General features: G+C 48.3%; 1 protein-coding gene across 2 annotated transcripts; it reads right to left on the reverse strand.

Annotated features, from left to right (window-relative positions):
* Positions 1–1,831: 1,831 nt before the first annotated feature.
* gxylt2 (glucoside xylosyltransferase 2) lies at positions 1,832–18,131 on the reverse strand. 2 transcript variants are annotated; one of them, XM_029248002.1, is made up of 7 exons: positions 17,655–18,131; positions 11,972–12,182; positions 7,742–7,873; positions 7,003–7,254; positions 6,381–6,504; positions 4,628–4,800; positions 1,832–3,243 (listed from the first exon to the last, which is right to left on the reverse strand). In XM_029248002.1, the coding sequence occupies exons 1-7, from the start codon at positions 17,969–17,971 to the stop codon at positions 3,064–3,066; spliced, it is 1,389 nt and encodes a 462-aa protein (XP_029103835.1). In that variant the 5' UTR covers positions 17,972–18,131; the 3' UTR covers positions 1,832–3,063. The 2 variants fall into 2 exon arrangements, with proteins under 2 accessions (XP_029103835.1, XP_029103834.1); XM_029248001.1 differs by having other exon boundaries at positions 7,742–7,885.
* Between the last annotated feature and the right edge of the window lie 873 nt (positions 18,132–19,004).

Consider the following 19,004-nt stretch of genomic DNA (forward strand, 5'->3'; position numbering starts at 1 on the left):
CGACGCTCGAAAATGACAACGGAAGGCTTCGGAAGAGAGAAAATCTACAAACGTTAAAGAGCAGAGAAGCACCAGATGCAGAACATCGTACAAAGACGAAGCAGCGAGTTAGTTATGATCTGCAGCAAGCGATACCGTAGGGAAGAGCATTTTAAGATCGTTTTGGGAGTTTAGAGCCAAAGTGGCACAGCTCACACTACCGAGGATTCAAAACACCGACATTTAAAGTGAACCAGAGTGACTCCAAACCAAATTAGTCATTTGCAACCCAGTAATCATGCCATCTGAAACCACTCTCAATGACTGTAAAAATGAGAGCAGCATAATCATTCATAATTAGCTGGGTAATTAAATGTTCAGAATTCATGATTTAAACATGAGTGTCAGGTATGATGTGTCTCCAGGCCACTAATTCAGTCTTTCATATACATTGGAACCAGATGGCTGTTTGTAACAAAGTGCCTTTAACCCAATGTCACAATGGATACTGTTTTAATAACACAAACATTTCCTTATTTTCAGCTGAAATTCTGTGCAAACCCTGGATATAGCTGCACGGTGTTCACAGTCTTATTCACTTGAAATTGACAAGATTGCTTTTTGTCGAAGGATCTGCGGCGTTCCAGCTACTTAACACGTTCAGCTTTACGATCCACCAGAGAGAATAAGGTTGGAAGACACATTTCGTCTTCGTCTTGCCATTATAATCGCCGACGCTCACAATCATTGGACGCAAGCAGTAAACGCTGTGGAAGAGAGTTGGATCGAGGCGGTTCCACACGCCTCTTCTGTGCGGCTCGACTTTACTGCCATCTACCAGCTCGGCGAGCAAACGGGTCTCGTTCATTGTGCTACAGACAAATTTTACAGAAGAGACAAGACAATGAATTTAAATTAAAAAATTATCCGGAGGGAGTCGGTACCTTCAAAACTTCATGTGTAACTAGAGGAACTGGCATATCTTGAAATGTACAAAATTGCTTAACCTTTTAAGACTTAAGAAGCAGAAAACACAGTTTCAAATAATTTCAAAAAAAGCAAAGCAGTACAAAAGGAAAAAACAGCCCAATTTGCATTTTCCAAAAGTCTGTTGAGTTTCCATGCATATTTATTAGAGATTCTTCATGCAGTAACCCTGCCCCCCCTGAAAAAACACAATATAAAAAAAAAAAAACACATTCTTGATACAGAGGTACATATTCCTTCTCCGTGGGAGCTGTAACATGTAAGTGCATTTTCTATATAAAAGAGTAAACAAAAAAAAAACACCACTAAAGCCAATTTAAGACAATTCCAGTTTCAGTTACTTCCTTTCACTTTGCTTGCATTTCCTCATTTTATTTCTAAATCTGGGAATTGTATCATTCCATTTCTCCAGGCATTTTTCACAGGCAAAAGTGGAATATGTGGAGCACAAAAAAAAAAAAAATTCCAATACTTTCAAGTAAGATCAAGGTTGTGGTTACATATACATAGAAAGGACAATTCCCTAGCTCTTCTTACAACTGCTTCAGTGAAGCTCCTAGAAAACACTACACTTTTCTACATGTATTTGCTCAAATACTTCCACAGGTGCTGAGCACGGCACGTAGTGCTGCCGAGAGCATCACACGTACACGCGTTTTCTCCTAAATTTATTCTCCTGCACGCAGGCCGTAAACCTTGCACACATCCAGCAACACGAGACGGCCCTCGTAGGGTCAGAACACAGCCGAAAATGGAAAATAAGTCAAAATCACATTTTTCGCCCTATATATATATTTCTAAACTTTGAGAGTAAGGGAAAAAAAAAAAAAAAAGAATTTAATACAGTTGTTTATATTTGGCTGCTTTTGGCAGCTCCTTCTTATAAAAGTGAAATTTAAAAAAATTAGAATTAAAAAAAGAAGAAAAAAAACACCAGCTGACAATGCATAGAATATGTATTCGTGGAACAATCTTCACATGTGGCACGAGTGTTATTCCAGCGCTCGCCACCCTTCTGGCGGCTCTCCCACGGCTGGCGGAAGGAAACCTGCGGACACCGACCACGCAGCGCACCTACGCAGGACTCTCAGCATCCGTCACGGCACACATTCAGATTTAAACCTCTCAGAGGCAATTCCGATAAGGACACCACACCTCATGGCACATTTATTTTTAAAAATTTTTTTAAAAAACTTCCCTTCCACACAAACCAGTACAAAAGCTTGTCTGGCATTTCCCACTTTCGAACCCATCCCCTTGGGTGAGAAATCCTCTCAACTGCACAGCTTGGCAGGTACTGCGGTACAAGTGATGTAACACACACACCAGCCCTTGGTCACCGCATTGTTCACAAACATGAGGCCGTGTCTCAGAACTCAACAGTGGTTTACTGGTCCTTTTACCTCCCCCCGACTGGGCTCATTTGCGAGCGCATGATGTTGAATCTCAGTATGGATCCAGGATATCACGCTGAAATGCATCCTTGGTCACATTCAATCACTAATTTTCTTGAAGGAAAAAAGTACTTATGTAGACAGTCCACGTTATGGAACATGAGACGCTGCAGATTATTAAAAAAATATCCGGAATAATACTGTCGATAATACTAATACTGAACGCCACGTTTCATACTTAATAATTAAAAAGATGACTGCTAATGAAAAGCTTGTGGGGAGGGAAGCACATGCTAATAAGAGGCAAAAATTTTTAAATGATCGGTATTTCGTACATTTGAATTTATCACGAAAAAGTCATGCAGTTAAAAAAAAAAAAAAAAAAGGCAGAAAAAAATTTTTGGAAAATAAAATGAGGTTGTTGCTGTGAACCTGGTACAGCTGCTTCTGAATGTTCGATCGGTCCATCTCCTGGGGACACACAGGCTGGGGAAGCCTTGACCGCAGCGTCGCTCCGCCATGGAACGAGAAGAGCGCCTCCAGCTGGCCGCTCCGTGCCCACCGGCCTTCCCGGCGCCGGCACTTGCCACGTTCCTCACATGGCTGTGAAACACCTCGAGCGCCTTTGTTTCGCTCCTTCGCTTTCGTGCCTTCTCGGGTTCAGGAAGGAAGGACGTAGAAGGCATTAGACATTTAAAGGGTTTTACTGGTGCCTTGGCCTCATGTGGCGGACCACTCTGCGCTCGTACACCGTCCTCATCGTTTTCTCCACCTGCTTGAGGAACACCTGGGGAATCCGCCCACACAGCGTGTTCACCGTGTCCAGGAACTTGGTCTGCAGGGGGTAGAACAGCGACTGGAACAAGTTTTCCTCGAAGGGATACTGCGAAGGAGGAAAATGAGACAGGTTACAAAGGAGCACCGCAGCGCTTGCTAAACTTAAGGGTAGCCAGTTATTTTTAAACAATACCTCTATAATTTATTCCTTTATCAGACACTTTTCTCCAAAGCAACTTCAAATGAACTCTATATAGTGTTATAAGCCCACACACCTTATTCACCACGGTGACTTACACTGCTAGATACACTACTTACACTGAGTCACTCATCCATACATTACTGAAACACACTCTCTCTGTCTCACTCACTCCATGGGGGAACCTGAACAGCATGTCTTTGGAGTGTGGGAGGAAACCAGAGCACCTGGCAGAAACCCACACAGACAGAACAGGCAAACTCCACAGAGTCTGAGTGGGGATCGAACCTACGTCCTCTTGCACCGCCCAGGTGCCGTGAGACAGCAGCGTTACTCGCTGTGCCACCGTGTCGTCCCACTGTTCCTACACTCTGAGGGTTAACACCTTGCTCAAAAGGTACTACAGCAGGAGGTGGGATCTGAACCAATAAAGTATAAGTGACCTTGGTGAATAAGGAGTGTGAGCTGATAAAACTACATAGATTTCGTTGGAAGTCGCTTTGGAGAAAAGTGTCTGCTAAATAAAAAATGTAAAGGCTGTCATTATTATTATTAATATTTATGATAAGAAGAATAGCAATAATAAAACAAATTTTAATCACACAGCACAAGCAGCACACAGAACTTGTGCAGATGAAGAAGAGATTTTAGCAGAAAGCGAGGCTCTTTTACATACAGGGTTAAGAAATAAGACATAATTCCCAACCCTGCTGAAAGCACTATATCGCAAAACGATTTGATCACTTCCGTTAATTTGCAGGAGCACACAGGCACACCTTGGGCCGCAATTTCGCAAATAAGGTCTCCGGCCGAACTCCAGGGAATGCTGCAAAACTCTTGTGCTGGCGATTCTTACCGACCGCCGATCGTTCAAACATTAACTCGGCGAGCGAAAGAGGCTCGCGCGATTTCGACAAAGGCGGCACTTGAACGAAGCGAGACGTCACTTTATCTTTCAGCCTTTTATTGCCATTAGCCTGTATTTCGATTACACCAGTTTGCAGTCATGCAATGTTACATAAACAGCTTCGCTCACCCATTTATACAGCAGGGTATTTTGAATGGATCAATTAATTTCATTTATTCGTATTACTAACATATTAATAACATTTATATTTATACCTTGATCAAGGGTACTACAACAGGATGGGGGTTTGAACCAAGGACCTTCAAATTGCTGGGATGACACTCAAACCACTATGCCACCAGCTGCCCCCCACAATACACACACGTACATGTACATATATTTTTTTTTTTTCTTATTTGAAAATATGTACCGCCTTTTACTCACGTCGTGTATTGCGTCATACACGGCTTTGAAGGCAGGTTGCTTGTCGTCATGGTACACTCCACGGTTGCCATGGAGAATGGACACGCCTTCTTCTTCGGCACTCTTGCAGTTGCTGCCATACATGCAGTGGTCGGGCCTGTAATTCCACTGGCACGGGAATATGTAGAGGCACTCTGGGAAATGACATCAGTGAAGAGTTACAGCAGAGCGGTCGAAGGACCGCGTTGACGCACTCGACTGACGTAAGCTAAAGAAACGGCAGGTTCGTAAAGATCAGCAGCACAAAGGGGATGGGTTCGAATAGCTGAGGGATTACAGTAGCATCGCTCACTGCTTGGTGGACAGGCAACTGTTCATCTGACCATCAGGTCCTCCCTGTGGCTCAAACACCTTCAGTTACATCAAATGGATATTAAAATTTTTTTTAAAAATCAAACCCAATCAAAAGGGTCAAAAAAAAAGATGCAGAGAAGGCTGCGGGAATGGAGGACCATCAATCCTAAAACATGCAGTGGGCTGCATGTGCAGCAGAGACGTTTTTCCCTCCAGCCCTGCTTTATTTCTGCCCCCCCGCCGACTCATTTTCGGACGCATTCTGGGATATTCTGGACCAGTGTGGCGCACAGATGAAAGCGCTCACATTCATTAGCCTCTAATTTTCCTACATAATTAATGCGTGCTGGAATAAGAGCCACTCTCATGCAAAGGGTGAGTAGCAATTATGATTTCAGCAAATATAAGTTAATACAGTCAAAATATAGACTCTGTACATTCATTAGCCGTTTACTGATGTAAATAATTTGCCTGCGACTCTTCTTGGCTTAAAACTGAAAATTTTAAAGCGGCCCAGACGAAGGAAAAAACTTAAGTCTATATTGAGGTAGCAAGTGGTACAGCAGTTAAAGTTGCCATCTTGCAACAACTCAGGTTTGAGTTCCTGCTGCAGTACCCCTGATCAAGGTACTTACCCTGAATTGATAGAGTAAATTATCCAGCTGTAAAAATGGGTAAATCAGTGCAAGTCACTTAGGAGAAATGCAGCAAATAAATTAATAAATGTAAATTCACCAATAGTGGCACTGAATAATTTACTCACAGTTTTTATTGGAGCAGTTTAGGGTAAATAAGGGTGTTATTTTCTATGTCAATGATGCTGGAGCAGGAGGTGGGATTCAGAGAGAAAAATAGGGGCAGTCATATTTTATCTTTTTTTTTTTTTTTTTTAAATTCATTTGACCCTTTCAACCAGTATAACAGCCTGCATCTCATTTTAATCCTTCATTCACAAAAATAGGTAATCCAGGATGTAATATCAATTGCCATCACTGCCTTTTCATTTCAAAATCAATGTTCTGAGACTTGGTCAGCAGGAGGGGGTTGAGGTGGTGGACGGGGACCTGCCCGCCTGAACGCAAAGGCTTGATGAGGACCAGCTGCTATGCATTGAAGGGAATCAGGAGGGACATTAAAAGCTGCTGGTCTCAAGATTTTGGGGAGGAATACTTGGAAAGCGGGTTTCTGTTCTCCCTGGAAGGGATCTGTCCCCGTATCGGGTTCTTTTGTTTGCAAATAAATCCTGTTTTGTTCAGGGGACCTGCTGTCCTGCACCTTAAACCCTCCTCCACCCCACAAGCAGCCACAGCACTTTAAAATGGACTTTTAGTCAATGCACATTTCTGAAACAATCACTCTAGAAATCGAACGATGTCCATTCCCCCATTTCAGGAAAATCCCTTGCCGGCATACTCTGTACCAGGATTGTAGTGAAAGATGATATTCAGGAGGTCCTGGTCACCCCAGGTGATGTGGTTCTTGTACTTCTGGTACAGCGGGTGAAGGAGGTCTTCCCACGACAGGCCGCCGGAGATCATGCTGTTCTGTAGGGCCGAGAAAAAGGCTTGGAATCAACAACGTCACCGGAAGTTTACTTTGAGTACGCCTTTTCTTTCTTTTCCAAAACCTTCGCTTCTTTCCCGGTATAAAAGCGGAGTGTAAAGATGCGCGGCGAAACCAATTCCGACAGCAAGGCAGCTCTGCCTTCGAGCAGCACTCCGGCGTCATAATTGATCCGAAACTGTGAGGTTCAGCCCTCATCTCGGAAACAAGGCCGTCTTAATTTGTTTCGAGAACCGCGCCCCAAGGGACAGGGAGGCTTCAAGCGAGGACATCAGAAACAAGCGACGGGGAAGCCGGCGAGAAGCAACCGGGCGCGAGACGAAGACTCTCAGGCACTTCAAGTAAACGTGTGATGGGTGAGACACGTGAGCGCAAAGCATCTCTTACAATTCACCGACTAGCGTGTAGTGGGGGGTTGGGTTGGGGGACGGCCAAGAAAAACAAAAATCAAGGAAGAGGAGAAAACCAGTTGTCCCCACCTTGAACAAAGTGCTCCGTATGCGTGTGAGATTCATCAGCATGACCCCCGAGTTGACCCCGGTGACCCCGTAGAATGGGTGTCGGGCGAAGCGGCTGTACCAGCCTATCTTGGGGATTTCGTGCTCGGGGGCCATGGCAGCCAGTTGGGAGCTGTTGAAATCCTTCAGGAAGTTCCAGATGTGGTCCACGGGGCTCAGGAAGAGGACGTCCGTGTCCACGTACAGCAGCGAGTCCACATCCTTCAGGATGACCTGCGGGTCACGATAGCAGTGCAATGACTGGCGGCGCCTCGACCCCATCCTGTCCTGCACGCTCCAGGCATGAGTCAACGTGTTTGGACGGCGTGAGCCTAAAACATCTAGCAAGCTTAAAGTTTTCAGACATAACTTTGTATTGCACCAGAAAAAGGTTTATGCTCCAATAACTGCAGAAAGTTAAGCATTTTCACTTTGAAATTAATCGCAGGCTCTGTGTGTGTGTGTGTGTGTGTGTGTGTGTGTGTGCGTATGCTTTGTTCTTCGCAGCGAGAATGCAATTAAACTGAAGCAAAACATTGCGTTCAGCTGGAAGATGAAAAACAGCAGCAAGGCACTTCGGCGTTGTGGGACGCGAACACAAAATCTATTTGAAAATCACAGCGCCTGAATGGAAATGTTCACCTAAATGATGTACGAGAGCCCACGTGGGTGTTCGCTCATTTCGACCGACACCGAGGGCTAGGAGGTGGGGGGGTCTTACAGGCAGGAAGAGCCTCTGTGCTGCGCAGGGCTTGAAGAGCTTCTTCCACTCCTCAGCATTGCCCACGGAGAAGGTGATGGGGTAGATGTTGTACTGGAACTTGGAGGAGATGGGCCTGGGCCACTGGCTCAGCTGGAAGAACAACTGCAAGCTGTTATGGACCTTCACCGGAACAGGCGTGCCGTGACTGGTGGTCCATCCCATCATGAACCACCGTCAACTCTGTCACGCCTTCTCTCACATCTGAAGCAACCCCTCGAGGCTGGCCAATACGATACACTGGCTCCTCAACTTAGGAACGCGGTAGGGAAGGGAAGGCCGATCGGAACTCGACTTGCTCCTAAACGTAAGACCCTTTTACCCCAAAGGTGCAATAAAAAAATAGTTTGTGTGCGCGCGCTTTTTTTTTTTTTTTTAAATACAGGTAGTCCCCGACTTACGATTTTTCGACTTTACGATGGTGAGCTGGCGATAGACATTCAGTACAAACGGTACTTCGAATTTTAAATTTTCATTTTTTCCCAGGCAAGCGATATGCGGAGCGATACTCTCTCGCGAGTCTGGGCAGCGGCAGCGATCCGCATCTCCCAGCCTGTCGCTCAAAGGTGTGTATTAAATGCATTTTCGACTTACGATGGGTTTTGCGGAACGTGACCCCATCGTAAGTCGGGGACCACCTGTATACACATGATAGGGCAGGTCAAATCCATACCTGAACTGACTGAACACCTCATTCCAAAACCTCAATAGTGCAGAGGTTCACATACTTTTTCTTTCAGCCATTTGTACCACAAGGTAAAATGCGCCTTGACTGTTAAGAGTATTAATTCAGTAAGTCTCTATCATTACAACTTAGCTGAGCATGAGACCCCACTTCAGGAGCCATTCATGCGGAAATCAGGAGCATTCGGGGGGGGTCACAAACCTCCCCCCTCACAACTGCGCTTCAGCGACGTTCCGTTCCATCGGGATAACGGCCGCTCAGCCCTTCGTTCTTGAGAAGGACGGAAGCCCACCACACACCTCGAAGTTGTCCAAGAACTATCAGGAGACGCAGCGTGAGGGACGTGTCAAACAAACGACCTCGATGGAAAACGCTGTCGATTACGGGGAGGAACTCATTTCCACGAAAGGCACTCGGACTTCTTCTCACTGCTACTTGATACATGCTTAGTAAAAGCTGAAAATATTAAACAAAAAATGCGCAACGCAGCCCGGATACGGCCGCGACAGAGAGCCACCGGAACGCAGCCCATCTGTTGCGACCCGGAGATGCGGCTCGGTTACGGTCCCAGAGCATCGCGCGGAGAACGCGATCCTGGCGAAAGCCAGCCGCAGGCGCTCAAAGGCGCACGGGCGATGGGTGAGAAGGGCTCTTATCTCGCACGGCCCCGAAAAGCCTCCTTCGCACAACCGGGGCCTCCAATTTTCCGCTCCGTCGAGCGCTTAGCCTCCCCCTCGGCACTCGGGAGGCCGTTAAACTATTTGGCCCCCGGAGGAGAGTCGCGAGCGGAGGAGCCGGCGGCACCGCGGCCGACGGGGCGGGAGACGGTCTCGTCAGAGACGCGCCGCCGTGTCCAATCGCCCGATGCGCGCACCTCATCAGCGGGCCGGGCGCCGTCCGTTTACGAGTTGCGCCTTGCGAGGAGACGGGCAGATGTTTCGCACGGCTGCCGATACGTACGACGAACCGGTAGCGTACTGGTTTGAGCTGCTGCTTTGGGACCCAAAGGTCACAGGTTCGAGCCTCACCTCCAGCTGTAGTGCCCTTGAGTAAGGTACTTACCCGAAATGGCTCCAGCTGTATAAATGGGTAAATAATTGTAAATACCTTAACGCTGTAAGTCCCTGTGAAGAAAAGCATCAGCAGAATGAATAAGTATAAACATTATGTGAGCCTGTTAGAGGTAAAAAGATGTATAAAATCCCCACAGACCTCAAAGCTGAGGACAATCCAGAGTTCTCACACGCACCTGCTGCAAAGTGTTTTTCTTCACTTTCCACTTCCCGCAAATGGACACGGTCATCTGTTTAATATCAAAACCAATCCACGCAGCCCAGTAACTCCCAAGCTGGAATTCGATTCCGAAACAATCCAAATCTAATTGTCCAATAACAACAATTTACATAAGAAGTTCAGAATTTGAAGGTTCCCTGCACTGACATTTACCCTCCAAAATCCCACCCCTCTATTTTGTTCAACGGCTTGTTCAGTGCAGGGTCCTGGTGGTCCGGAGCCTATCCTAGAAGCACAGAGCAGGGGGTACACCCTGGACAGGACGCCGGTCCATCACAGCATACCACACTTATTCCACTCAGTTTCAGTACAATTTCCTGAATATGATATCATGAAAATGAATGCATTACGTTAATATTTTGCCATGAGCTGCAATTCACAAAATAAAATTCACCCTGACATTATGTATTATGCTGCAAATACATAAAACATACATACAAATAGGGCGGCACGGTGGCACAGCGAGTAGTGCTGCTGTCTCACAGCACCTGGGTGGTGCGAAAAGATGTGGGTTCGATCCCCGCTCAGTCTGTGTGAAGTTTGCATGTTCTCCACATGTCTGTTTGGGCTTCCTCTGGGTGCTCTGGTTTCCTCCCACACTCCAAAGACACGCTGTTCAGGTTCCCCCATAGCGTGCAAGTGACAGAGAAAGAGTGTGCTCCACTGATGTATGGATGAGTGACCCACTGCGAGTAGTGTATCTAGCAGTGTAAGTTACCGTGGTGAATAAGGTGTGTGGGCTGATAACACTACATAGTATCCATTGTAAGTTGCTTTGGAGAAAAGCATCTGTTAAGTAAATAAATGTAAATACAGAAGAGCAATCAAACATCCCATGTTACTGACGACTCTCCCGCAGCAGCACCAAACAGAAAGCTTTTAAAAATCCAAACTGAAATATTGTACTGACACTCAAAAACTTTCAGCTTTAAAAAGAAAAAACCTTCTAGAACCTCAAATAATGATTTATAAATAATGATTGATGAATCTAGAGTAGCCTGAAAGCTTCTGGCAGTAACAGCGGAGACACTGTCAGCTGGGCTCCTTTGCATGCAACTTAATTCATATTTGATGTCCCAACTTCATTAACACCGAAGGAGACTTGCTTTATGATTAACATCTGTATGATAATCAACACAATGAGCCGTACAAAATGGAAAAGATGTTCGAGAGAAGTAAAGTACGTGAAATGCATGAAAAATATTGTACTGCTACCCTACAGATTTCTCATAACAGTCAGTGTTACAGACAACTTAAGATAAAGTGGGCGGCACGGTGGCACAGGGAATAGCGCTGCTGTCTCACAGCACCTGGGTGGTGCGAGAGGACGTGGGTTCGATCCTCGCTCAGTCTGTGTGGAGTTTGCATGTTCTCCCTGTGTCTATGTGGGTTTCCTCCAGGTGCTCTGGTTTCCTCCCACACTCCAAAGACATGCTGTTCAGGTTCCCCCATAGTGTGTGAGTGACAGAGAGAGAAAATGTGTGTGTTCCACTGATGTATGGATGACTGACCCAGTGTAAGTAGTGTATCTAGCAGTGTAAGTCACCGCGGTGAATAAGGTGTGTGGGCTCATAACACTACACAGAGTTCATTGGAATTTGCTTTGGAGAAAAGTTTCTCATAAATAAATTTAAATGTAATGCAAGAAAAATCAGATTAAAAACCAAAAATGTCAGTGTTAAAGAAGCATTACTCTGCAGTTCTTGGTGATCTACAGGAATCAGACGTGACCGTTATTCAAAACGCAGCTAAATTATGCTGGTGTGATGGAGGCCGAAGGCAGGAGGCATTTCTATAGACAGTCCCAAAGTCAAGAAATTAAACACAAAAAGGCTCAGAAAATACACCCAGACCAGGTAAACACGGTATTGAAATGGAACTCAGAAAAGGTAATTGTTGTCTTAAAACTGCACTGCACTTTGAATAAAGGTCACAAAGGCCTTCAGGGAGCAGGAGTAACAGAGTAAACAGAAGTGCATTTCACACGAAAGAGTTACGGTGGGGAGACGGTGTTGAGGTGTTGGGTTGAGACCCTTCCTGAATGTTGATAGGGATTCAGCAGCTCCGAGGGACAGGGGAGCTCATCTGGCCGCATCGGAGAACCTACAGACTTTTGATGTTGGACCTCTAGGGTGCGGGGTCACCAAGCGGCATCAAACACCGTGTCCGTCGCCAGACAGATGTGGTCGTTCGCGTGGTCGGGGAGAACTTACCCCCTTCTCAAAGAGCGAGGCCAGGGTTTGCTCCGCGAAGATGTGGAACTTGATCTTCCGGAAGCTGAAGAGCAGCGCCGACTTGAGCATATTGAGCGTCTCATCCAGGCGGTCGCCACAGGCCACCACGGCCAGGTGCATCCGCTCGTCCGGCACGTCGAACCCGCGCGCGCCGCGCCCAGCCTCCGCCCGCTGCCTGCCACGGGAAAGCCTGCATTGAAAACACATCCGTCACCAGAGCATACGTTACGCCATGCCACCCGCCCTACCCCGGCAAGGAGCGGCGGGACGACGCGCCTCTCCGACATGGAAACCGAAGGCGTCGCCGAGCTCCGTCCGACAGAAAGATGAATGCAGACAATCGCGGCTTTGACGAACACCACAATGTCGCGGCTCCGCCGTCGCAGTCTCCCGTCTTCCCGCACCAGCAAAGCTTTGTTCTCCGGAGCGGGAAGCCAAACGGCGTCTACATCTAATCTAAAAACGCTGCCAGCGCCGCGCTGGCAGTTGCACCGGCGATGAATTCAGATCACTGAGAAACTGGAATCAAACAGGGTTCTGGAGGAGAGGCGGCGGGCCGCTTTGATCCCGCTGCTGCAGCAAAGGCACGAGACACTTTCCCGCTTTGATAGGCTTTGCTTTTCTTTCCACCGTAACCATCGCTCGAGACGTTTTGCGTAACGGGATACGCTTGCGGCGCTGCTACTCATTTTGCCATTTTTTTATAGGAGATCAGTGGTGGGATGGGTTGAGATCCTTCCTGAATGTTGATAGGGATTCAGCAGCTCTGAGGGACATGGGGAGCTCATTCGACCGCATCGGAGAACCTACAGACTTTTGATTTTGGACCTCTGGGGCGTGGGATCACCAAGCGGACACACACATTAGGCCCCATCAGAAGGCCTTGAACTGGGAGGGGGGGCTCGGTGCCTCTGGGCTTTGAACATGCAATTCCAAAAGTAAACCAGCAAAACCCATATCAGCTAAACACACAAATGGGCAAAAGATCAAGTTTAAAACCAGCTGACAGGTATAGAGGTCTTTGCAAAGACACGTTAATTCAAGGGGTGCAAGAGATTCGTCTTTCATTTCCCCCTCCCCCAACATCTCCTGTATTGAACCACCTCTCATAAAGTTCGATTTTTCCAGGAAAACAAACCATAAATTATTGATTACCGTGTTCCTACTTGCAAAAGCACTGATGGCTTTGCCGAACTTCAATTCCGGCCTTATGCAACAGGTCAGAGTACCAAAGCGAGGGAAAACCTCCCATCTACAATATGATCTTTGTTTTTTAATAATGTTTTTATACACAATCGTTAAAAACATCTTAAAGCAGCACCGGCAAAGGATGAGTGACAAACTTACACGTATTCCACATCTTTAAACATCACAAAGGGGTAGCAGGTGGAGTAGTAATCAGAGCTGCTGCCTTTGGACCCAAAAGGTTGCAGGTTTGAGACTCATCTCCAGCTGCAGTACCCTTGAGCAAGGTACTTACCCTGAACTGAGAGTTATAAATGACCCAGTTGTGTGAGTGAGTAAATCACTGAAAGTCACTTTCTTTAGAAAAGCATCAGCTAAATAAATGTTTTAATCTGGCGCAGAGGCCGCACACACTGATGGTCACACACACACAGTGTAAGTCACCGCGGTGAATAAGGGGTGTGGGCTGATAAAACTACATAGAGTTCGTTGAAAGTTGCTTTGGAGAAAAGCATATGATAGATAAATGCAGTAATAATAATAATAATAATAATAATAATACACTCTTCCAGGTGTGCTGTTCCTAGGGGTCACCTGAGGTCACTCCTGCTCTATAATGAGCGCTCTCACTGTCGGGGGGGTACTGACCTCTTCCTGCCTGAGCGGTGCTGAGCTGTCCGTACTACTCTTTATTGATTTCTACTATTTCAGATGTGTCTCGGTGTCATTTTCACTTTTTCTTCTCTTACTCCAGTGTCTCCAGCCACTATTGCGTTACATTCAGGCTGCTGTAGCGTCCTGCACTTTCCTCTGGGATCAGTAACATTTTTAGTCTCTGCAAAAGGGAGAGAGATAAAGTCAAGGTCTCCTAAACCTTCCGAAGCTCCAGGACGAACCTTCGCGCCCGAGCCGAAATCCAATCGGCGCACCCGCTCGCCGAAAACGCCGCGCCGAGGAGGAGCCGTTGTGCGCAACAAACGTTTCCGCAACGGTTCTCCGAGGCGATCCCGCGACCTATGGGCGTTCGCAGCGGCTTACCGGGCGCGTCCGCTCGCAACCCTCGATCGTTCGGGAAAGTGCCGCGGCCGCCCCTTTTCGCTCTGCCGCGTGAATATCCGCCCCGTGCCCCACGGGCCTCGGCGATGCCGGGACCCTTTCCGTAGGGCCCCGCGGCGCGGATCATCCTCCGTGGCCGATCGATTAGCAGATTTTCCACCTCGACGCAACGCTCGTCCGCCAGGGCGCCGCTCTTCGGCGCGTCCTCACTCGGCTCCATCCCTGTCGCGGTTCGCTGGAGTAAACGCGCTTTTTAATCATCTCAGAGCCAACGGGCAACGCGCTTCCCAGCCTCCTCCGCAGGCGAGCGGGAACATTTCTAACGGCCGCGGAGGGCAACAAGTCATCAGGGGTGACACATTTACCGCCCGCTGTGACGGAATAGCAAATTTACTCTCAGACAAGATGCTCAAGTGCTCTCCAAACGATAAAGAGGCATTTGCTTAGTGGAGTATTAGATGCCATTTAGCACTGGGGGGGTGAAAGGGTACGAGAGGCACTTTTGGGGAGAAAAACCAAGAAACCAACCAAACAAACAAACAAACAAACAAACAAAAGGGGGCAGCTCACAGCATAGCAGATAAAAGTGCTGCCTTCAAATCCGAAGGCTGCCGGTTCGACCCCCACCTGCCGCTGTAGTACCCTTGAGCAAGGTACTTACCCTGAATTGCTGCAGTAAAATCACCCAGATGTGTACATGGCAAATAACTGTAAGCAGCTTAACATTGCAAGTTGCTCGATCCCAACCCTGTGTGAACAGCTCATTCTGCGATGGAAGAGCATAACCCTGCGCTGCTGGCTTTTAACCCATTTATCGCGCCTTTTTTTGTGAACACGTCAGACCGGGATACGTGACACGTGTTCACACTAACAATAAGAACAGTTTAAACCCCCAGACCAACATTTTATTTTTAGCAGTTTTACTATGGTATACGGGGGTGGCACAGCAGGGAGCGCTGATGCTTCACAGCTCTTGGGCTGTGAGTTCGAAGGTGGGTTCGAAACCAATTCCGCCTGTATGGAGCGTGTATGTTCTTCCCAAAGACGTGTCTCGGGTGTTTGAGAGATCGCTCTGCAATGAAGCGGTGTCCCATTAAGGGAGCACCCTGCCTCATGCCCTATACTTCAAGGATAGGCTCCGGACCTCCTCGACCCTATACTGGAGACATGGTTATTGACAATGAATGGATGGATTATACCACATCCTTACCGCATCATTACCAGTTATGAAAAGCTGCCTATTAAGCACCAGGTCATGACCTGCACTGAGCAGCTGGATTTCGCTTTTACTGCAGCAGGTTTGGGACCTCAATTCAGTTATTAAGGCTGATAAAACCATATTTCATTGTACTCAAGGGCTGAGCTAAAACCCACGTCACGTTTCAAAACAAAGCACCAGGTTGCGACCCGCGGTCCCGACGCTCTTACAGAGTTTACACGAGCAGATATGAAAATCCACATCTTAAGCAGATAGGAAATGAAACCAGTAAGCCGTCTTTTTTCGTGCCGCCGCTCGCGGAGCGAGACGCCCCGTCTCACATCAAAGGCACGTCTCTGGGAGGGAAGCGGGAGCTTCGGCGCTCCGGGGGCTACGGCGCTTATCTTATCTCCGAGAAGTGATTTAGTGCGAGCAGAGCAGAGGTGGGGACGAGGGAAAGGGCGAAGCGATTTGTCCGTCGGGAGACGCACACCCACTTTTCTGGGGGATGCTGCGCTGCTAATGATGGGCGCAGAAGAGGGGGCAAAAAAGGGCGAGTGCACACTTATGTGCTCTGCCCCCCCACCCTCACTGGGGGGAGGATCCGGGACGAGAAGTAAGAGCGTCTGCTCCATCGGGACGGCGGCCGTGCATCCGGCCGTCCTGTTTCCGCCACCGTTTTCCCTCCACGGGCGACCAGTTTGGGGTTTATCTGCGAAAAACACACACGTGTGGGTGTGGTGTCATGACTGCAGGGTGCTTTCGCTGGGCTCTGCAACTGATCTCAAACACAACATAACTATGCCCGGTCTCCAAAGCAGAAATTATACCAAATTACACTGGTTATGGGGGGGTGCAGGGTCGCGGCAGGCTTGGCCGGGTCCTGCTCTCTGGTGGGTCTGGGGTTCGAGTCCCGCTTGGGGTGCCTTGCGATGGACTGGCATCCCGTTCTGGGTGTGTCCCCTCCCCCTCCGGCCTCGCGCCCTGCGTTGGGCTCCGGTTCGCCGCGACCCCACTTCGGACAAGCGGTTTCGAACACTGTGTGCGCGTGCACGAACTGGCTATATAAGCCGGTCATTCAGCGATGCTCTATACCTGCTGGACATCACTGCTCTTGTTAGGAAACTGATCTCTCAGCCTGGCGAAGGAAAGGACCTTTTGAGTAACAGCGTGTGAGACAACTGTCTCATTTGTACTTATTATTATGAGACACAAATTGAGAAAATATTATTCTCTGCAGGAGTGCCTTGAGGAAATATCCCGGTTTAATTAATAAACACAACGGAGGCTTCGGTCTTACTTGTGTTAATATAAACCACATGACTCCCAGGAGATGAGCCTGAGCTATTCTCAAGGTGACCTTCATTCAACCTCTCGAGGGGGGAAAAAAAAGGAGAAACTTTGTCAAGAAAGCAGAAGGACACACAAGCGTCTCCTTCGAAAACTGGACAATGTTTAAGAAAGCCCATAAGCAGATGGCTAAGGTTTTTAAAATATGGTGCCCATAATTCTGTTGTTCTGCTAAGGCAGCAGGGTTTGGGGGATTCAGTCCAGTTGTGATGCGACACAACAATTTACCTATTTTACCATGCACGTTCACACGGAGTACTGTGAATTTAAGGGAGCGGACGGTGCCTCCGACGCGAGTGTCACGGCCCTAAATCAGAGTGGATGACGCCTGGCTTTGTTTCATAACGGAGAGGAACCAGATGTGGGAAGCATGCATATGAAAACACAGAGTGCGTATGAAAAATGCAGCCTGCATCCCCCGGTTGCAGACTGGCTAGGGGTGGACGTGACCATCGCCGCTGATCATCGTCCCCCTGTCCAGTACCACCTTGCTTGTTGCACTCTGTTCCTCCCAGCATCCCTGGATGGAGAAAACGAGGTGGATCTTTCAAGGACACTGACAGAGAAGTAAAGCATGAGTAAAAAACTTGATCATGCAGGACCAGGAAGGTATGGACATAGATATGGACAGGGAGGGTTAGGGGTCTGGACGGACATGGGACGAAACACGCTCGAGATTCCAGCCGCAGCCGTAGAGAGGAGCCCGTTGTGTGCAGACGGTCCACATTAAAGCACTTTCAGAGGGACTCGCTGTCTCAGTCTGGGGAGCGCGGGATCCGACCCAAAAACCTCCAGGGGTCGGAAAGGGCCATTGATCCATCCCCACGGGAACTACTAAGCATACAGCGCGCGTGCCATTGCCAAAACCCTTACCCTGGCTTCGCACGTCCACCCGCGCCGTCTCGGACCGCTGCGCCGCCCTCGCGGTGCCTCACGCGCTGCTGCTGCTTCTGCTTCTGATGTCCCTGCTGTCCCCGTTGCCCCCGCGGGGACGCGCGCGCCTTCTTCTGCGCCGGCTTCGTGGAGGTCTTGCTCGGGAGCGCGGTTCGGCCATCCTCTTCCTCCTCCTCCTCCTCGCGCGCGTCCCCGCGGGACCCCTCATGATCCGCGCCGCTCCCAGCCAGAAAGTACAGAAGTAGCGCAACTCCGAGGCACGCGGCGATCGCCACGAGCTTGCAGTGAGTTCTCATGGCGACAAAGCGAGCGCGCTCCACGCGACGGCGCCCGAGTCCTCCTTCATGGCTGCGGCAGGGGAGGAAATTAAAGACGCGCGCGACCCTCCGCCACCACTTCTTCTCCCACTTGCACTGAGCGCAACGAGGCGAAGAGCCGCGGCGCCCAGAACATCCACGTAGAATTACCGAGCGGAGGAGGGCCTTCTGGAGACTACCGTAATTCTCAGAGGAGAAGCGCAGAGCCTCGTACCACAGCGGTAAAAAATTGCCATCACATATTAACCATTATTTATGTTACGCCTTTGCTGCGATGGTAGGAAACGATTTTAGCCATTTATACCAAGTAGGTTAAGGTCTCTTTCACTGAAGCAGCTCTAGGGTAAGCACTTTGATCAATGGTTCTACAGCAGGAGCAAGATCGGAACTAAAAACCTTACGGTTGGAAGGTGGTAGCCCTAAACAGGACCGTGACGTTCACTGAATCATGGATTAAAACAGTGAAAAAACAGCCAATTATGTGCAACTGATCTCATACTGTTATGGACATGGACCGACAACAGTGTTTTACCCGGGTGTGTTACTCTCTGTAGTAAAGACACAGAGCACTTTGCTTATTAATAACAAAAATTAAAACTTGCTTGAGACGACACGATGGCTTGGTGTACATACAGTCCACCGAAACACACACCCGTTCCGTTATTTTCCTTTTTGCTGAATGAACCTTTCGATCCCCGCTCAGTCTGTGCGGTGTTCGCGTGGATTTCCTCTGGGTGCTCCGGTTTCCTCCCACAGTCAAAAAAGAAATGCAGTTCAGGTAGACTGGTGACTCCAAATTGTCTTGTGTATGTGTTGCTACCCTGCGATGCGCTGGCGGCCCTTCCAGGATACCCCCGCATCTGTATTTCTCCGTAATGTATTTCTCCATGCTTCCAGGATAGGCACCGGTTCACTGCGAGCCTGCTGAGCACAAGCTGTTATTGAAACTGGTTGGACGGATGAATGAGCCCTAATATTTTACCGCGACCAACAGGTGGCGTGGTGCGAAAAA

This window comes from Scleropages formosus, chromosome 22 (genome assembly GCF_900964775.1).
Source record: "Scleropages formosus chromosome 22, fSclFor1.1, whole genome shotgun sequence".
In the NCBI taxonomy this organism is placed as follows: Eukaryota; Metazoa; Chordata; class Actinopteri; order Osteoglossiformes; family Osteoglossidae; genus Scleropages; species Scleropages formosus.

What these genes read in the sequence shown, in the direction of transcription:
- gxylt2 (XM_029248001.1), bottom strand. Translation starts at nt 17,971, where the DNA reads ATGAGAACTCACTGCAAGCTCGTGGCGATCGCCGCGTGCCTCGGAGTT. An exon ending in CCTCGCTCTTTGAGAAGGGG is followed by an intron (nt 7,886 to 11,971) that starts GTAAGTTCTCCC and finishes AACAGCTTGCAG; the next exon opens with TTGTTCTTCCAGCTGAGCCA. An exon ending in CACAGAGGCTCTTCCTGCCT is followed by an intron (nt 7,255 to 7,741) that starts GTAAGACCCCCC and finishes CGTGACCCGCAG; the next exon opens with GTCATCCTGAAGGATGTGGA.